This window comes from Coccinella septempunctata, chromosome 6 (genome assembly GCF_907165205.1).
Source record: "Coccinella septempunctata chromosome 6, icCocSept1.1, whole genome shotgun sequence".
Taxonomy (NCBI): Eukaryota; Metazoa; Arthropoda; class Insecta; order Coleoptera; family Coccinellidae; genus Coccinella; species Coccinella septempunctata.
This window is the reverse complement of record NC_058194.1, coordinates 4,520,953-4,541,907: the sequence shown is the minus strand read 5'-3', so window position 1 is coordinate 4,541,907 and position 20,955 is coordinate 4,520,953. Positions and strand designations below refer to the sequence as shown.

At 40.6% G+C, this 20,955-nt stretch overlaps 1 protein-coding gene across 1 annotated transcript; it reads right to left on the bottom strand.

Annotated features, from left to right (window-relative positions):
• Window positions 1-11,963: 11,963 nt before the first annotated feature.
• On the bottom strand, window positions 11,964-14,458 carry LOC123315895 (uncharacterized protein K02A2.6-like). Its single transcript, XM_044901798.1, has 2 exons — window positions 14,278-14,458; window positions 11,964-13,469 (listed from the first exon to the last, which is right to left on the bottom strand). The coding sequence occupies exon 2, from the start codon at window positions 13,446-13,448 to the stop codon at window positions 11,964-11,966; it is 1,485 nt and encodes a 494-aa protein (XP_044757733.1). The 5' UTR covers window positions 13,449-13,469; window positions 14,278-14,458.
• Between the last annotated feature and the right edge of the window lie 6,497 nt (window positions 14,459-20,955).

Below are 20,955 nucleotides of genomic sequence, written 5' to 3'. Positions count from 1 at the left end.
GGACAGAGAGCCTTGGAGAAGCTCGGTATAACCGGCGTGTCGATCGATCCTGAGCGTGCTGGAGCACCGATCACTCAAGCGGACCAAAGAAGGCTAGCAAGACTGATCCGGAAGTCTCAGTCGAATACATTACTCGAACATCATATGAGTAAGAGCCTTCACTCCATATTTTTCAGGAGTTTAAAAGACCAAGATCTGTCGGAAGAATTGTCTTTCGCCTTTCTAAAGTCGGCTAGCCTTAAGTCAGAGACGGAGGGATTTGTGATGACGTGTCAGGATGGAGTAATAAATACCAGATGGTATAAAAAAAACATCATGAAAATGGACACCCCAACAACGTGCAGAGCGTGCCATAGTCAACAAGAAACGATTATGCACATTCTTTCCGCCTGTAGAGTCCATGCTCCAACGGGGTATATAGAGAGACACAAAGCGGCATCCGAGTTCTCTACTTCCATCTGAGGGCGGCATATGAGATAGACAAAGAACCGGTTCTACCATATGTGCCTCTGGAGATTGAAGCGGTGGTCCAGAACGAGAAAGCTCGAATATACTGGAACTATCCTGTCTCAACAACACGGCAGATCTATGCAATAAAGCCAGACATACTTCTTTTGGACAAAGAGCTGAAGGAATTGTTCGTCGTGGAATTCTCATCCCCTGCAGAAAACAACATGGTGATGAAGGAAGAGCAGAAAAGGCAAAAATACAAAGATCTTGTTTTCGAGCTTGGAACTATGTACCCGGGTCATAAAGTCAGGATGGTTGTACTGATCATAGGATGTCTCGGAGGAATGGGAGCCAACTACGTGGAAGAATTGAAGATTATTCCGGCCTGCAGATCTTGGGCCGAGATACTAGCGCACAGAATGCAGAAGGCGGTGTTGCTTGGGTCACTGCATATCATCAGATTCCATGAACTCTAGATGCCACTTGCAGCTCATCTCTTTTGTTAAGGGACGCTGCAAGGGCTGGACGGAGAACTTCTCCGTGGAATGTGTGAGGGGTTTTTAGTGAGTAGCCAAACAAGATCTCGGAGTCTCACACTACCTAGAGTGCGGACCCTCTGGGCGCCCATAAAGGGTTTTCCCCTCACACGAACGAAAAAAAAAAAAAATAATGTCTGGCCTGCCTGGTAGCTATCTGGTAGATGGCCTGCCGGGTAGCCATCGTAACGACGTAGACGGTGCAGCCAGCCACGCCTGCTGTCCGCAGTCCCATTCCTTTTTCCTCTCTCTTTCACATCCTTTATAGGGGGGCTCTCTCTGCTCTCATTTCTCTACCCCTCACCCAAACCGAGAAAGGGGAGCACAAACCCATGGAAATGGTGATAACGAGAAGCCTCGGAAACAAGTCGCTGCCTGGGGATCGTCAGGGCATGTCTGGAGCCGGCGCTGGACATGACAGCATGCGGGACGTCGGTGGCAGGATGTTGAGGAAGCGGGCTCCTACTGCAAAAGAAGCTGCAGCTCCAAAGTAACAACAGCAACCAACGAGTCCAATTCAATTGCCGACTCGAACCTTTGAAGGTGCTGCGCAGGATATTCAGCCAGTGCTCACCCAAGCGGGGTTAGTTAGAAAGCGCATGAAGTGGACAACTTCCATGAATGAAACTATTGTGCGCATATATAACTCCATCACGGGACTAGGGCAGAACACGAACAACTATAGGAAACGGCTCCATGAGGAATTCTGCAACGCCTACCCAAATCTCAATGTCACTGAACAACGAGTGGCAGACCAGTACCGCGTAATTCTGAGAAATGAACTAATACCAACGGCCCGAATCGACGCAATTAAACGAGAACTTCAGCGTCCGCCTGCAATAGAGAATAACACCAACACCTCTGATGAAATTCACATGCCTGGGCAACAACAGGCAAAAGAAACTGATACTGAAAGTCCATCTTGCAACGCAAGTGAGCCTGAACACCAGGACGATAGGGAAGAGCTCCACCGACAAGTTGACTCTGAGATAAGGAGATACTTTGCCGAACTGGAAGGAACAGATCCTCTTCATCGAGTAGCACCTCCACGACTCAATACATCCAAGAAACTGTCACTTATAATCGACATCTTGAATAAGGACGTTTTACCTGAGTACCTACAGAACGGAAGTTCATTGGAATATCTGCATCTAGTTTTTTACTGTGCTGCGCTAACGACAGCGAAAACCATAGGGGCAAAAATTCGCCGAACGAACAACGATGGTCCAAAATTACACGAATTACATGCACTACCATGGCAGAAACGTCTTCAACAAAAAACAGAAAGGCTAAGAAGAGACATTGGACGACTGACGGAGTACTTGAACGGGAATCGAGGAAGGAAGGTTGTGAAAGCTGCCAAAGAGATCATGGATAGAAACAGGACACACACAGAACGAGAGACGGCGAATGCTACAGCTCACCATTGCCTCGACACACTGAAGCAAAAATTAAGTCTGTATGCAGAACGCCTGAAGAGATATAAAAGAAATTATAGCCGGAAAAGAGACAATAATTCATTCGAAAAGTCGGAAGAAACTTTCTACCGGTCACTTACATCGTCTGATGGAGAAAATGAAAAGTTACCACCAAAGGAAGCCATTGAACAATTCTGGACCGAACAATTATCAACAAAACCTCAGTTCAATGGAGATAGCGGATGGATTGAAGATGAAAAATCTGAAGCTAGAAAATATGAGCCTATGCAGCATGACATGATCACAATTGAAGAAGTAAAATCAGCTATCAGAGGACTGCACAACTTGAAAGCACCTGGGCCTGATGGATTACAGAACTTCTGGATTAAGAAACTTTGGATCATGCATGACAAATTGACCTCCGCAATAAATGATGTCATTGAAAATCCTGAAAGAATGCCAGTATTCCTTACACATGGCACAACATACCTGTTACCTGAAGACCAAAGGAATACAGAAGACCCATCCAAGTACCGGCCAATCACATGTCTTCCAACGATGTACAAATTAATCACATCGTGCATTTCAAACCGAATTCACAACCATTGCGAAAGGAATAACATCATCGCCATGCAACAGAAAGGATGCACCAAAGACAGCCGAGGTTGCAAAGAACAACTAATAATAGATTCAGTTATCTGCAATCAAGCGTTCTCCAAGCGAAGGAATCTTTACGCTGCGTACATAGACTACAAGAAAGCATTGAATTCTATACCTCACGAATGGCTCTTGACTATATTGAACATTTACAAGGTGGATTCCAATACTGTTAAGTTCCTGAAAAACGCCATGTCAACCTGGCGTACCAGTCTTCAAATGAAAGCAGCAGATTGCTCCATTACAACAGGACCTATTCCAATAAGACGCGGAATTTTCCAAGGAGACTCGCTGAGCCCTCTGTGGTTCTACATGGCCCTGAATCCCTTGTCTCATAGATTGAATTCTACGGACTACGGATTTTCCATCAAGAGCGGCAGTAGAACTATGATGAAACTGAATCATCTCCTTTACATGGACGATTTGAAACTCTTCGCATCTACCAAAAAACAAATGCAACTGATGCTGAAAATGGTGGAAGGATTTTCGGAAGACATCAAAATGAAGTTTGGACTAGAAAAATGTCGACTGCTAAACATAACGAGAGGGAAAATAGAAGATGGTACGTTCAAACTCAAGGAAGGTGCAGAAATTGAAGCATTAAAGGAAGGAGACACATACAAGTATCTAGGCATAAAACAGGCAAGAAAAATCAATCAGACCTAGATGAAGAAAGAATTAACGGAGGAGTTCACCCGAAGTTCGAGAAGGATAATGAGAACTGGTCTCAACAGCAAGAATCTGATAAAAGCGATTAACACCTACGCTTGCTCGGCGCTGAGCTATTCATTTGGTATTATCTCTTGGACGACCACCGATTTAGCAGCTTTACAGAGAAAAATAAGGACGATGCTGACTAAACACAATAAACATCACCCCAATAGCTCAATAGAACGGACAGAGCTGCCACGACATCTTTGGGGTAGAGGAATTGTTGATTTGTCCAACCGTATGTCCCAGGAAATTGAAGGACTTCGAAAATATTTCTTGAGGAAGGCAGCTTCGTCAGAACTCCATCGAGTAGTTTTTTGTTGCTGATAGTTATAAACCATTAAAGCTACAGCAGGATCACTTGGAAACCGTCGAACACTCTGCAGAAAGTGAAATGCAGAAACTGATTGGCAAACCTTTGCATGGGAGGCACCAGAACGAGGTCAACCATGATTACGTCGACATATCTGCGTCGAACTACTTGTTGACTTCCGGAAGGTTGTTTCCTGAGACAGAGGGCTTCATGCTTGCCATCCAGGATCAGGTGATTCCAACAAGAAATTATTTGAAATATATCGCCAAGGATGCCTCTGTGGCGGACGATAGCTGTCGTTATGGCTGTGCGACACATGAAACTATCCAGCACATCACCGGGGGATGTCAGAAGTTCGCGGGCACGGAGTACAAAAATAGACATGATGCTGTTGCCAAGATTCTTTACCAAGAATTGGCACTAAAACACCAACTTCTAACTTCGAAAAAGGTTCCTCTTTACAATTACCATCCGGATGCTGTGCTGTAAAATGATCATCACAAGCTCTACTGGGATCGCACGGTTCTCACAGACCGGAAAATAACCTAAAATAGACCAGACCTCATATTGCTCAATAAGGATGAGGACACATCACTATTCATCGACGTGGCAATTCCAAATAATAACAATCTCCTAAATGGGCACACTGAAAAAATTTCAAAATACAGAGATCTCGAGGAACAAACCAGAAGACAGTGGAAGCTGACAGATATAAAGACCATCCCTATTGTCATTTCATCTATAGGCCTTATACCGAAGAAACTACTAGAGAACTTGAGGGGACTTCAGTTGGACTAAAATGTTTATAAAGTCATGCAGAAGGCGGTACTGCTCGGAACGGCGAGAACTGTACGCAAGTACATGGGGAATGCAGAGGAACACCGTCTGCTCCGACAGGAAGTGCGGGTGGAGCAGGAATCCAACCTACAGCAGGAAGCCGAGGAGCGACCCGGATCCGACCACCACCACGAGCCCGAAAACCTGGAAAGGGCTCCAACAGAGCTTAATCCTTTCGATATCTGAGATATCTGGGATAAGTGAATTTTCCTCTGGAGAGGAGTGTGAAAGCCGAAAGGCTATAGTCATAATAATAATTATAGTTTATTGATCCTTTCAGACATAACAAGGTTTGTATAGGACAAGTCACAGTTGGAAGTTACTTCAAATACTATCGAAATTATCGTAAAAGTACTCATTAACACTATAATAACACTTTTGCAGAAGTATCTGCTTAACAACTTCCTTAAAATTAATTACATTAAGAGTCTCAATATTACGTGGAAGGTGGTTGAATATTTTAATGCATTGATCCTTAGGTGACATTTCAAACTTGGTTGTCCTATGTTTGGGTATTGACAATATGACATCATTTCTAGTATTATAGGAATGGAAGCTAGAAAGTTTTACCAGATCATTCTGATTTTCCTTAACAAAAATCAAACACCTAAAAATGAAAATAGAAGCAAGTGGTAATAATCTATTTTCTGAAAAGAGTGGTCTACAAGACGATCGTGGTGCAACATTATATATTAAACGCAAAATTCTCTTTTGGAGAATAAAAACTCTATTAGCATCTGTCGAATTCCCCCATAACAAGATATTATATGTTAGGTGACTAAAAACCAAACTGTAGTAGATATTCATAAGTGAATGCAAGGGAAGTAAAAATCTGATCCGACCTATGCATAATAAGAACTGTACATGTTTTTACATACTGCATCTATGTGTGCATCCCATTTTAGATGCCTATCGATATTTATGCCAAGAAATTTTATGACGTCCTTTGATGAGATGACAGAGTCTGAATATCGGGCCACAAGAGCAGTGACATTGTCAGAAATTGAAAAATAAATACATTCGGTCTTATTAACATTGATCATGATGGCATTTACATGACACCAATCAACAAAGCACTGAATCAATAAGTCACATAACCTCTGCAGCTCATCCAAGGTATCCGCAGCAACTGCCAAAGAGAAATCATCGGCAAACAAGATAGCTCGAAGTATATTGGATAGCTGGTTGCGAGTATTGCTTTTATGAATGAACAATTTCCTCAAATTCTCCGGAAGGTAGTTGACAAACAACAGAAATAAAAGTGGTCCCAGCACAGACCCCTGCGGTACCCCCAGTTTCAGACTAGGTGTACTTGATGATGCATCACGAACCCTAACAGATACAACTCTCCCTTCAAGATAACTTTTAATCCACTCAAGAAATACTCCTCTGAATCCCAAATTATAGCATTTGTCGAGTATAAACTGAAAAGAGATACTGTCAAATGCTTTGGACAGGTCAAAAAATAATCCTGCGACATGCGAACCATTGTCAAGACACTCGTAAACAAATTCAACAAATTCCAGAGCCGCAGATTGAGTTGAGCGACCTGATCTGAAACCATGCTGTGAAGTAGTAAGCAATTTAAATTTATCCAGGAATTTGATCATCCTATTGAACACTAACCGTTCAAATACCTTAGAAAAACAACTGAGGATTGAGATAGGTCTATAATTATTAACATCAAAAACATTCCCTTTTTTATGCACAGGGATAATAGTAGCCTTTTTGAGACAATTAGGAAAAACTCCAGTCGTAATCGATTTATTGATCAAGTAAGCAAAATGTCGTCCGATAACAGGGCCTATCATTTTAATAATCCGTGCAGAGATAAAGTCTCCACCTGAAGAACCATTTTTAAGAGATTTCAGGGTACCTATCACCTCATGCTCCAATACTGGATGGAAGAAAAAGTTATTATTCTGAATACAAGAAGTGGTACATGAAATGGACAACGCATTATTATAATATTGACTGAGGCTTGTCTCCGCAATGGATGTGAAATACCTAGCAAATATTTCTGCCACAGCTTCATCCTTATCAATCAAAATACCATCAACATCAAGAACAATTGATTTATGATCGGTACATTTACGACCAGTCACTGTATTTACCAGGTACCAAACGGTTTTATTTCTGTTGGTAGATTTTTCGGTGAGGTCACGGTTGTAATCTGATTTAGCGTTTCTCAACAAATTTCTATAAGAATATTTGACAAACGATAGACAGATAGGCTTCCGGTATTGACGTGCAACCAATGAAGATTTTGCAGGTCCTTTTTAGCCGTGATAATTTCAGAGGAAATAGGTATTTTGTTGTTATTGGCATAGCTAGAACAATATATAAAAGGACAACAAGCTTCAAAATTACTTTGAATTAAATTTAAGAAAATTTCAAAACATTCATCAACATGCGGTTTTTTATACAATTCTTGAAAATCACAATTGGAGATACTATATTCAAAATCTTTTAGTTTTTGAGGACTTGAATTTCTAACTAACTTTGATGTTTTAATATTTGTATGATTAATAGCGACCTGTACCATAAGTGAAATAACCCGATGATCACTAATGTGAGGTTCATAAACTACAACATTACAATCCAGCAAATTTGCGTTTGTTAATACATAATCAACTTCGGAGATAGAAGTATGTCCGGTGATATCCGTAAAGACTCTAGTTGGATCACTTGAGGAAACGCTCAAGTTAAAGCAGTTCATCAAATCAAATAACAACTTGCGATTCTTACAATCAACATTTAAAAAATCAACGTTCAAATCTCCACAAATCAAGTCCGCTGAAGTATAACAATAATTCAGAGCAACAGAAATTCTATTAAGAAAATTCTGAAAGTCCTCAGAACCAGATCTATAAACACTTACGATGGCTATTCTTATATCACAAGCAATCACCAAGATACCACTGATTTCACATTCCATTTCTTCTGAAAATCGTGACACGCACAGACTCCTAGTGGACACTCCATCCCTAATGTAGATCATAGAACCCCCGTGAGCTCTAGAGGGGCGGCAGTAGTAATCCGCTAGTATGTACCCAGGAAAAGTCATAGTTTTGATACTATATGGATTACACCAGTACTCTGCAAGACTTAAAACATCAGGTTCTTCATCAGACAAAAAATTTTCAAGAATATCCATCTTATTTGAGACGCACTGTACATTTAGTTGTATGATTTTAATTTATTTTTGACATCAGTTATTTGACTAGATTTATCAGGATTCAAGAAGCAGGATTCTTCATAGGTTTCGGTTGGAAAAACCGATGAACACCAGCATTTCTTGGCCAATTAGATCCATCCATAGCCTTTTCATGCTCCGAAGCAGGTATGAGAACTTTAAATGACGAGTAACTTTCAGGATATCTTGACACGAGTTTCTCGCATTCAACAGATGAGAAATCATTATCTGCCGTGATTTCGGGTTTTAAGTTAGACACATGAAACGCCTTAAATTTTTCGAGTCCCTCAACGTGAGAAACCACTGAACTGCTTCCAATAATACGCATACTATTACGTTTTTCAATAAACTTCTTTGGGGTAACAACATTCCAATCCATATCGTTCTTCACATTTAACTTGTGAGTTATAGTTTCATTTTCACGAGAAATCCTTCTGTTACTATTTTTATTATCACTGGGCACTACAACTGACGATTCAGATGAAGCGGCTGAAGTACTTGCCTCGGTCGTCTTTCTTCCGGTACCACCTGTAGCGGCCGATTTCACAGGAGCGGCAGATGGAATATCTTTACCTTTAACAACGTCGCTGAATTTCTCAGACGAGACGATGTTCGCATAGGTATGTGTGTTTATTTTCTTTTTCATTATATTTACGCGTATTTATGTAAGCATCGCTTTTTGTTGAGAGTTTGTTGATAATTTCCTCCTCAGCCAACAATTGATCTTCAAGCGTTGAGATTTTGAATTTCAAAAGGGAATTGTTCTCCATTAAAATTGAATTCTTCGATTCTAACTCACTTATTATTTTTAATAGGAGCTCATGATGGGTGGACTGAGCACTTATTTGTTTGTTCACACTGTCAGACATTGGGGAAATATCAGTAGTAATGGATACATTACTACTGATATTGACAGATCAATATTACAACATTTTATTATTTTTTTACCACACCCTGGATGGTACACTTTGGCACAAATGATACACTTTGTACTACTCTTTACAATTGTTCGTTCACACGAACCGCATTCAGGAATAGAAACTTGCAGAGACTCGATCGTACCGACCTTCCTGCTCGACGACATCATGTCGAATTAGTAAACTGTTCTCGGAAATAAAGACTACGACCAAAATTCCACCCCTACACGGAGAAAGGGGAATGGCGTATACCAATACTGATTGTAAAGTACCTTTGTATGTACAATATCACTGGCTCACCACTACGCCAGTAAGTACGCCCGTCCAATCTCGATAAGCGTTATCAAACGACTGACTAATCAACAGCCGGCGCATTCACTGGTGTACATGAGACAATGTGGGCATCCACTGAACAGACACAAACAGTACATCCCTTCCTTTTTATCAAATTTATTTATCCAACTCATTAACAATTTCAATACTAATAATAATATATGATATAACACTCAACAATATTTAGAAGCTTTAAATTTCATCCCTTATAATTGTATTCATTCATTGAGGATCACAGTTTTTGACGTCATCCGTTGTGGCCTCCGCATTTACTGTTTTCCATTGACCTTCCACTCTCTTAAGGTGTACTACGTTTCTTCTTAATTCCTGACCAGTTTCATCATTCCTGATAGTTATGTCTCCACTTGACGTTTTCTGCACTGTATGTGGTGTGGGAGTGAATGTCGGATCGAGTTTGTTCAATCTGTTCATTTCTTTCACGTATACCTTGTCGCCTTCCACCATATCAGGTTTTTCTGCACATCTCTTCTTATCCCCATATTCTTTCCCCTTTTCCTTTAATAATCTATCTCTATCTCTCACTTCATGATCATCCTCCGGATCATGTATATCTCCTAACATGGGTATTTTATCCCTATTCTTTCGTTTGAAAAAGAGTTCTGACGGTGACTTTCCCGTCAGAGTGAGGAGTAGAATTATACATCATTAGATATTCATATAGTGTGTCTTTGATATTTTTCTTCTCTATTGAACTTATCTTGAGGCGCTTAACAATGTCCCTATTCTGGCGTTCGACTTCTCCGTTCATCTGTGGCCAGTACGGTACAGTATTGAAGAGCTTAATATTGCATTCCTGACAAAATGATTTAATCTCTTCACTCACAAACTGCCGGCCATTATCAGCAGTCATTGATTGCGGATAGCCAAGGCGACTGAACAATTATTTCAAAATAATGATTATTTGTGCTCTTGTTATAGTTTTCATAATCTTTACTTCTTTGTATCGACTGTAATAATCGACAATTACTAGAAGGTAAATCCCGTTCGGTAATGGCCCCAGAAGATCCATAGCGACATCCACCCATGGCTCAGACGGAAGCTCACGACGCTTCATTGGAGCAGGATGATTGGGTAGGCCAACCAAGGTACATCCCTTGCAAGCCTTGACTATAGTTTCAACATCCTTATCTATTCTGGGCCACCAGACTTTAGACCGCAGTCTTCCTTTCATCCCCACGATTCCTGGGTGACCTTCGTGAGCCGCATCTAGTACTTGTTTCCTCAGATTTCGTGGAATGACAATCTTATTACCTCTCAGTAAGATATTCTCATGAAAACATAATTCATTAGAAAATATTTTATAATTTTTGATGGATTCATCCCAGTGGTCTCTGTGAAGGCCTTCTTTCACCTTCATGATTTCAGTATCTGCCTCTGAACCTTATACTATCTGTTGCATCGAGGTTGCGTGAGGTCTTGCGTGCTCAACTATTTGATACACATGGTCCTTAGTTGATAATTTATCTGGTTGTTCGGAATAATCACATAAACGTGACAAGGAATCTGCTATGTTCGTCTTTCCTGGTTTGTACTTTATTTTGTAACGGTATGATTGAAGCCTTAAAACCCATCTTTCGATACGTGCACATGGTTTTGACCTGGGACTAAATATAAATTCCAGAGGCTTATGGTCTGTTATCAATTCGAACTCTTTTCCGAATAAAAAGGTATTGAAATGTTCGATTGCCCAAACTAGAGCGAGGGCCTCTTTCTCAGTTTGGCTATATTTTCTTTCGCAGTCATTCAGAGTCCTATTTCCGTACGCTATGATTCTTGGTCCTTTGTTGTCTGTTTGTACCAAGACCGCTCCTAATCCTACAGGGCTGGCGTCCGCTATCACTTGGGTTTTATCGTTCACGTCATAATATCCTCAGGTCTCAATCTTTGATAGTGCGTTTTTCAACTGCAGAAATGACTCATGCTGTCTTTGTTTCCAGTGGTCTTTGATACTAGCGTTTTTTCCTAATTTTTTCCTTAGGATCTCTTTAAGCGGCTCCGTGATGGTGGCCATGTTGGGTATCCATTTATTTATATAATTTATCAATCCAAGGAAACTTTGTTATTCTTCAATAGAATTAGGTTGCCTGAACTCTTCAATGCTCTTAATATATTTAGATAATGGCCTGACTCCTTCTGGTGTTAGTTCGTGCCCCAAAAAGCTGATTTTCTGCACCTTAAATATGCATTTTCCTTTGTTCAATAATACATTATTGTCATTCAATACTTTCAGAACGTTAGACAAATGTGCATCGTGCTCTTCTTCGCTATCGCCCCATACCAATATATCATCGATAAAATTGAGAGCTCCTTCGCATTTTATCAACATTTTCTCTATGATTTTCTGGAAAAGTTCTGGAGCGGAGGTGATTCCAAACATCAGCCTTTTATATCTGTAAAGTCCCTTGGATGTAATAAATGTTGTCAAATGTCTGGAGTTTGGATCTAGTTCCACTTGGTGAAAAGCGTTACTGATGTCGAGTTCAGAAAAGAAGTGTGCTCTTTTGATCTTTGGGAGTAAATGGCCCATACATGGTAACGGGTGGTTTTCTCGTAAAATTGCTTCATTTGCACGCCTCATATCAACACACACTCGTACTTCACCATTGTCTTTAAGAATAGGCACAATAGAGAAACCCATTTCGATGGTTCATTTACTTCTTCTATTATATCCATTTCTAACAACTCCTCAATTTTCTCATGGATCTTTTCTTCTAGTGGAATAGGTATTCTTCGATAAGGTTGCATGACTGGTTTCACTGACGGATCTGTTGGTATCTCAACGATAATATTTTTAAACTTCGGAAACGGGGTTTTTAGCTCCTTAACCGAATCGACTTCCATGTCGCCCAGTTTCAAAACCCCTAATTGTAACGCGGTATCCTGACCCAGAAGATTTCTGGATCCATCGCTTATAACATAAACAGTTCTGTGGGTGATTTTTCCGTTAACTTTAATCGATGTTTCAAAGGATCCCTTCACCTTTAATGGCGTCGTGCTGCCGTAGGCCAAGAATATTTTCTTTGGTTCTTTAATCTGGTTGGAGCAGTTAACATTGTTTTCTTTCAAATACTCCCATGTTTCGTCCGAGATCAAATTCGATTTGCAGCCCGAGTCTATTAGCATTTTTAAACACACGCCTCCCATTTCGCATTTAATAGTAGCATCATCATTTAAATTGAATATATATTGCACTTCTTCTTCGTCTTTTCGATGCTTTTTGTAATCATTTTTCTGGTCTTCTTGCTTTCCAATTTTTCTCTTTCGATCATAGGGTTTAGTTCTGCAACATTTTTGATAATGGCCCAGTTTACCACATCCGTTACACTTTCTTTGCTTCGCCGGACACGGTAAACCTTTATTGACATGTGCGAAAGTTCCACATCTGCTACACTTAGTCATCCGTTCCTCACTTGAGTTTTGTTTCAATTCATTCCCTGCATATTTATATATATTCGTATTCCTCATTTTAATTGCATTGATTTCGCTGGATTGTACTTTACCATTTTTTTCATAACTCTCTAGTTGGTGATTAACTATCTCCAAAGTGTTTGCAATAGTTATCGCTTTATCCAGTGTTACTTCATCTCCCATAGTAAGAATTTTTTTTCTCAGTTCGGATGATGAGCATTTCCTTATGATTTGATCGATTATATATTCTTCAGGATCGTGAAATTTGCATTTATTAGCTGGCTCCCTGAGTTTAAACACAAATTTTTCAAAACTTTGACCTTCCTCTTGTTTAATTTGGCTGAAAATGTGCCTTTCGTAAGTCTTATTTTGTTTTGGAAGAAAATATCCGTCCAATTTCCTGATAGCCAACTCGAACACATCAGTATCATCTCCAGGTTCTCCACTCGCGCCAGGCAGATTGTAGAAAATATCTTGTAGCGCGGTACCACCCAGTACCAATAACATTGCCCTCTTTTTAGATGCATTCGTGATATCGGCAGCTTCAAAATAAATTAGCAGAGATCTTTTCCAGCTTTCCCATCTTACAGCGACTGACGAATTGTCCCCTTCAAGATTAAGTTTTTCTGGCGGAGGTAGGTTGTAGGCCATAATGAATTGAAGTTGAGTTACCTGAAAGGACATCCAATTGAATGGATTGCATCAGCCCCTTAATAGGATAACAGTCGAATCATATCCTCATTACAATTTGATAAGACCACCGTTCATTAACACGTTGATCTAATGAACAGTCAATGTAGTTAACGTCAATTTAATGACAACCACCTTCAATTTAATGAAAGTCAATTTATTTATCGTCAATTTAATGACAATCAACACATTCAATTTAATGAAAGTGAATTCAGTTATCGTCAATTTAATGACAACCACCTTCAATTTAATGAAAGTCAATTTATTCATCGTCAATTTAATGACAATCACACATTCAATTCAATGAAAGTCAATTCAGTTATCGTCAATTTAATGACAAACAAGATATTCAATTTAATGGAAGTCAATTCAGTTATCGTCAATTCAATGACAATCGACACATTCACATAGATATACCACAACATTAATGACATTGCAATTAAATGTAGCTATATTATTTCATGCATTGAAATGGCAATAAAATAAGGCTAAGTTAAGAAAGTAAGGCGAAGCATAACCATAATTCGTTTTATTTATGCTATGAGCTTTTGTAGAAATTTTCTACGCTTCGGTACATAGCTACATTACTAAGTCAGGTACCAATTTTACCAATAACTCGAAATTGATTGTATTCATCCTATGAAGTGAATATGTCCTACTTACATAATCGAATAAGAAGTTTGATACACGAGTAAATAACACCTTTAGATCGAACTCTTTTATTTTTCTTTTCCAAATGGAATTCTCCGACCTTACTTTCCTTCCCCTTTTGATTAGAAAGTTAAATTACCTTTTACCTCGTCGCCACTTGTAAAGTACCTTTGTATGTACAATATCACTGGCTCACCACTACACCAGTAAGTACGCCCGTCCAATCTCGATAAGCGTTATCAAACGACTGACTAATCAACAGCCGGCGCATTCACTGGTGTACATGAGACAATGTGGGCATCCACTGAACAGACACAAACACTACACTGATAAAGCAGATGCATCTGCGGACTCGATCGAACGAAAATCGAGAATAAATTACAGGATAGACGACGATAATGGAGATTTTGAAGAACTGGTTGAAGAAAATGATGAAGAAATGAATGAATTACCAGCGACTACTGAAATATACAAGCCAACAGTGCCAAATGAAATCAGAGAAATAATTAGAAGTTTGAAGAAGAGGAAAGCTCCCGGAAGCGATAAAATAACAAATGTTATGTTAAAGAAATTACCTAGAAAATGTATAGCCGCTCTAACAAATATCGCGAATGGAATTATGAGGACAGAACACTACCCAGAAAAATGGAAAACAGCGGAAGTCATAATATTCAATAAATCATTCAAAGAGAAGAAGTTCCCACAAAACTACAGACCGATAAGTCTACTGTCGGCGTCAGGAAAAGTAGTAGAAAGAATTATCGTCACCAGGCTAAATGAGGAAACCGAAAGTCTGAAACTAATACCACCAGAACAGTTCGGATTCAGAAGAGAGCATTCAAGAAAGCAACAATTATTAGGGCTCACAGAGGTATTTCAAAATAAAAAGCTAGTAAAACAAGACCTGTAGTCTTGTTTTACTAGACCTCGCCAGAGCATTCGACAGAGTATAGCATGAAGGATTAATATATATAAGATGAGATGTGCTGGATATTCGATCAAAATATGCAAGTTGAATTATCTCCAGAAATAGAAGATTTTACGTGAAAGTGGGAGGAGAATGCTCCTCAACAAGAGATATAGAGGCTGGAGTACCCCAAGGATCAGTACTCGGGCCACTTCTGTACAACATATACATCCACGATATTCCGAAAAATACAAGAACCATGCTAACGTTATATGCTGACGACACAGGCATAGCAACTCGACACCGCAACCCAGTAGTAATAGAACGAGTTCTAAAAGAGACGATTGACGAAACAAATGACATAAAGTGCATAAAGTGAAGAAGCTCAATGGACGAAAGAGCCAAGCAATATTACTACAGAAGAGGAGACTGCGACCCACAACGAAACTGGAAGTTGACGGCGAAGAAATCGACTGGAAAATGAAGCCAAATATTTAGGAAAAACGCTTGACAAAGGACTTACTTGGAAAAGTCATATCAAACAAGCAATCGACAAAACGAAAGCAGCGATGAATAGACTCTCTCCTCTGATAGGAAGAAGAAGCCACATGTCGAAAGAGACAAAATTGAAGATAATCAAAGCCGTTGCTAGGCCTCAACTGATTTATGGATCAGTTGCCTGAGGTTTCGCGGCAAAGAGATATATCAAAAAATTCAGGCCAATGAAAACAAGCTGCTACGATGTGCAATAGATGCACCTTGGTTTGTCAGGAATAGGCAGATTTATAGGGACCTAAAATGGAAAACCATAACGGAATTCATGAACAGAAAAACAGAAATTATTCGAAACAGCGGAAAACCATCCGAATCAAGAACTCAGGAGACTAGTTGACTACGACCCAGAGGAAGACAAAAGGAGAATGCGCATTTACCGAAGGAGACCAAGAGATTAAAATTACAACAGAAGCCTATTGAAAAGTTCAATAAAGTGTTAATCCAATAGAGGATAAACACATAAATCCCAGCACGATAGTGTGCGAGAAGAAAACCGACTAAAGCACATTGGCAACAGCCGAGAATTCTCTACAAAATTCTCGCAAGAAAACGGCAGAGATTATTTTGTATGCATCTGAACAGAGAATTCTACCGATAGTGCGTATGTAACGGTACCTAATTCACGGCGCATGAATTTTCGAGTAAATTCTCTAGAGAATTCTTGGCTGTTGCAAACGGGCTTAAGAGATGAACGGTTTATAGGCAAATGCCTGGAACCAAAATTCAAGAAGCAGTTAAGGGTTTTTAGTGGGTCTCGAGCTCAGGAGAGTGAAAAACCGCACACTTGTTCACCCTCAGAAGAGGGTGGTTCGTCTGACTTGCAGATTTTCCCCCTGCTACACCAAAAAAAAAAAATCCCTAGAAATGGGTTCCTCTGGGCGAGAGATAGAGCCCCGTGTTTTCACGATCCCAGATTCCCCCTGCTAGAAAAAAAAATGTGTCCTAAGTCTCTTCTGTCAGTTGATAACGAAATGACCCTTTTAATAAAATCATGTGAGTTACTGAAGAATCATAGGTTTGTTCGTAGAGTGGTTCACAACGGTTGTGAACTGTACAGAGCAAGCGCAATTCCATTTTAGGGTAGCGAAAATCCATTTGCGCTTGATCTGTACAGTTCACAACCGTTGTGAACCACTCTACGAACAAGCCTATTGATGAGCATTCGGCAATCCTAAGTTTCCATTTTCTTCACCGCGTAAACATCGAACGAACTCGTATCCTAAACTGACCTAAACGAAACCACATGGTCGAGTCAGGAAATAGGTTTTTTCCCACTGCTTTGCGATAATTCAGCTAACAAACGATCTAGGGTCGTATTACGATCTATTTCAGTAATCATTTTCAATTTTTTTTTCAACTTTGTCATTTTGAAAGTTTTGTATAGGTGATTTTTGGTGAAACGCTTCATTTTGACCAGTTCTACTTTCTGTTGAAAAAAGCCTCACCTTCAAATACATCCTGCATATCTCGCTGATTTGGTTTGAGAATTTGTTCCAGAGGTTTTTTTTGTAGAATATTTGTTGAAATGAATAATAATCATTTTTCAATATTTTATGGTGATTAAGCTCAAATTACAAAAATCCTAATAAAGCCCATTTATGAGCTGAATATTCTATTACCTCAGAACAAAATGATATCTGCGATCCTTAAATAAGTAGTGGACTGTAAGTTTCATCCAAAAAGAATATCCATTAGATCCTATCCTAACCTAACCTAACCTCAGGTGAGAATATATGTAATATGTTTGCTGACTGCTTTGGGGATTAAGCCTGACTCCAAGAATCGTACTCAATCTGATGAACGTTCTCTCTCTCATTACTGTTTAAGTGGAGTTCAGATATCTATTGAAAGTGTTCGAGAAGCGCTTTCTAAGATGAATATAAAAAAAGGGGCCGGCCATAATTCTATCCCCGCTGACCGAACATGAGCGGTATAACTCTGTTTCCCACAATTACGTAGCCTAAACATTGGCTTGAGCAGGAAATGGCTCTCTGCGTTGCTCAAGTTACGTCTCAGACCTTGTCGTCTCAGGATACCTGTGCCACAAGATAATCTAGTCGTAGCCGCAACCAAAGTTGCACTGACAGCGTTACCAGTGCAGCTTTTGAACACCTTCTAACGCAGCTCCTACAAAAAGATGGATCAGTTGAACAGGACAAAATTCGTATCCGGAGGTAAAATACCCTTCCATTCGGATCTCCGGGGGAGGGTGCCTGAGCGAGTGAATCATCGAACAAACACCAATGAAAAGCACATAGCTTTTGCAGCATGGAACGTCAGAACCTTGCTAGACAACCCCAAGGCCGACCGACCAGAAAGGCGTACTGCCCTAATCGATAAGGAACTGCAACGAACATCCATTGCAATAGTTGCTTTAAGCGAAACACGCTTTTCGGACGAAGGTAGCTTGGTAGAACAAGCGTATACTTTTTTCTGGAAAGGCTTGCCGGAAGGCGAAATCAGACAACATGGAATAGGCTTTGCCATTAGAAACGACCTGGCCGCCAAACTTACCGAAAATCCAGTTGGTATCTCAGAACGTTTAATGACCCTACGTTTTCCTGCAGCGAATAACACGTTTGTGAACATCATTGCAGTATACGCACCCACTTTGAACTCCTCTGACAACTTGAAGGACACTTTTTACGAAACACTCGTTGCTACATTAAGAAAAATCCCAAAACGGGAACGAATTATTCTCCTTGGAGACTTCAACGCCAGAGTGGGCAGAGGTCAAGACTCAGAACTATGGCCGGGAATAATAGGGAACACGGCACAGACAGCATTAATTCGAATGGAGAACGTCTGCTGGCTCTTTGTACAGAACACAATCTGTGCATAACGAACACCTATTTTATTACGAGACCCAATTCAAGAGGGACCTGGCGCCACCCGCGCTCAGGGCATTGGCATACCCTCGACTATGTGATCGAGAGAAGGAAAGATCTGAAAGAGGTGTTGGTCACTAAACCCAGAGCAGATCTGGAGTGCTGGACTGATCATGGGCTGGTATTCTCGAGAATGAAAATCTCAATGCGCCCAAAATACCAACGCAGGCCGAAGTATCTAAGAGAGCGCCTTCAAATATCCAAACTACAAAACCCTTTTACTAAGGACATATTCACAGCTGCCGTCAAAGATAGCCTAACACCACCGGATTATAACGACGACATTGAGACTCATTGGCTCCGTTTCAAGTCATCCCTTACAAATACAGCGAAAGAAATACTGGGCACAGAACGCTCCCGAAAATCCCCAGACTGGTTTGCCGACAGCGAAACTCATATCGCACCCCTTTTGGACGCAAAACACAAAGCGATGAAAACCGCAATTAACAAGCCTGGCGATGTTGCAGCCCAAATAAGTTTCATAAACATAAAACGCGAGGTCCGTCAAGAAATAAGAAAAATCAAGGACAGCTGGTGGAAAGAAAAAGCTAGGGAAATACAAGCTTACGCCGATAACCATGACTACAGGCGTTTTTTCGAAGCTATTAAAACTGTTTACGGTCCAAGCAGAAAAGCTAGCTTTCCTATAAGAGATGCTCATGGAGCTATTCTAACTGATGATAAAAAAATTCTCGAAAGATGGAAGGAGCACTACTCACAGGTCTTGAATCAAAATAAGGACTCGGATTTATCCATTTTAGACCTGCTCCCCGCGTATAGTCCGATGACATCGCTTGATGACGAAATCTCAATGTCGGAAATCATAAGTGCGATTAAAAATATGAAAAATGATAAGTCACCTGGTCTAGACGGCATTCCGGCGGAGATATTCAAAGCCTTGGATGAGGACATTGTCAATAGTCTCCTAATACTATTCCGCAAAATCTGGGAACAGGGAGATGTGCCACAAGACTTCAGAGACGCTTTAGTTATCAACCTCTATAAGAACAAAGGCGATACGTCGAATTGCAACAATTACAGGGGCATATCGTTGCTTAATGTGGCCGGTAAAATTCTCTCGAAGATTATGGCTAATCGTCTGGTTCCACTCTTAGAGAAGCTTTTACCTGAATCCCAGTGCGGCTTTCGACCAAATCGAGGTACGGTGGACCTAATTTTTACACTGCGACAGCTACAAGAAAAGGCCCGTGAACAACAATCAAGGATTTATACAGCCTTCATCGATTTAAGCAAGGCATTCGACTCGGTGAATCGGAGAGCGCTATGGAAAATCATGACACGTCTAGGAGTACCCGAAAAATTCCTAGCAGTGTGTAAAAGCCTTCATACCAACAACACCGCTAGAATACAGCATGATGGCTCTACAACCTACCATTTCTCAACCAACTCTGGAATAAAACAAGGCTGCGTATTAGCGCTTTTACTGTTCAATATTTTCGCCATAGCTGTATCGATAATTGCTGACATGAGCATGCCCGTAAGAGGTGTTGGGATAAGATTCAGATTTGATGGAGGCCTGTTTAACCTGAAGCGCCTCAGAGCAAAAACCCGTACCAAGTTTATCACGGAACTTCAATATGCAGACGACTGTTCACTCATCGCTAGCAGCTCAGAGGATCTACAGATAATGATGGACACCTATAAACATATATACGCTTTAGGCCTTAGACTCAATATTGACAAGACCAAAATTCTGGTGAGTCCGCCAGAAAGCCTTCAAACAGATATCAGCCTGGACAATGAAACTCTAGAACAGGTCGAGCAGTTCAAATACTTGGGAAGCTTCATAAATACTAGGGCTAACCTTGACACGGAAATACACAACCGTATCAATTCGGCATCACGGGCATTCTGGAAGCTGAAGGACAGAGTGTTTCAAAATCACGACCTCAATCTGAAGACCAAGACAGCTGTTTTCAGAGCAGTGGTCCTCCCAACGCTTCTTTACGGAAGCGAAAGCTGGACTCCCTACAGGCGACATATTAAACAGCTTGAACAGACGCAGCAACGTCATCTGAGACAGATTATGCACATCAGATGGTTCCACAAAGTTTCGAATGCAGAAGTCTTGCAGCGCGCGAGTTGTACAACAATTGAGACTCAAGTAACGAGGGCCCGACTCAGATGGAGCGGCCACATTCTGAGGATGCAAGACACAAGACTCCCCAAAATAGCTCTATACGGCGAACTCACTGAGGGAGCTCGGAAACCAGGAGGCCAGTATAAGCGGTTTAAGGATACACTACATCAATCCCTAAAATCAGTTACTGCCAATCATAACTGGGAACAACTAGCGTTAGACAGGTCACAGTGCAGGTCTTTGGTACACAGTCATAATGGAGAATCGAGAAGGATACAGCGGCGGCCAGATCTGGTTGGTGACTATCCATGCCCTGAGTGTGGAAGGATCTGCAGGTCACGGTTGGGTCTCTTTAGTCAGAGGAGG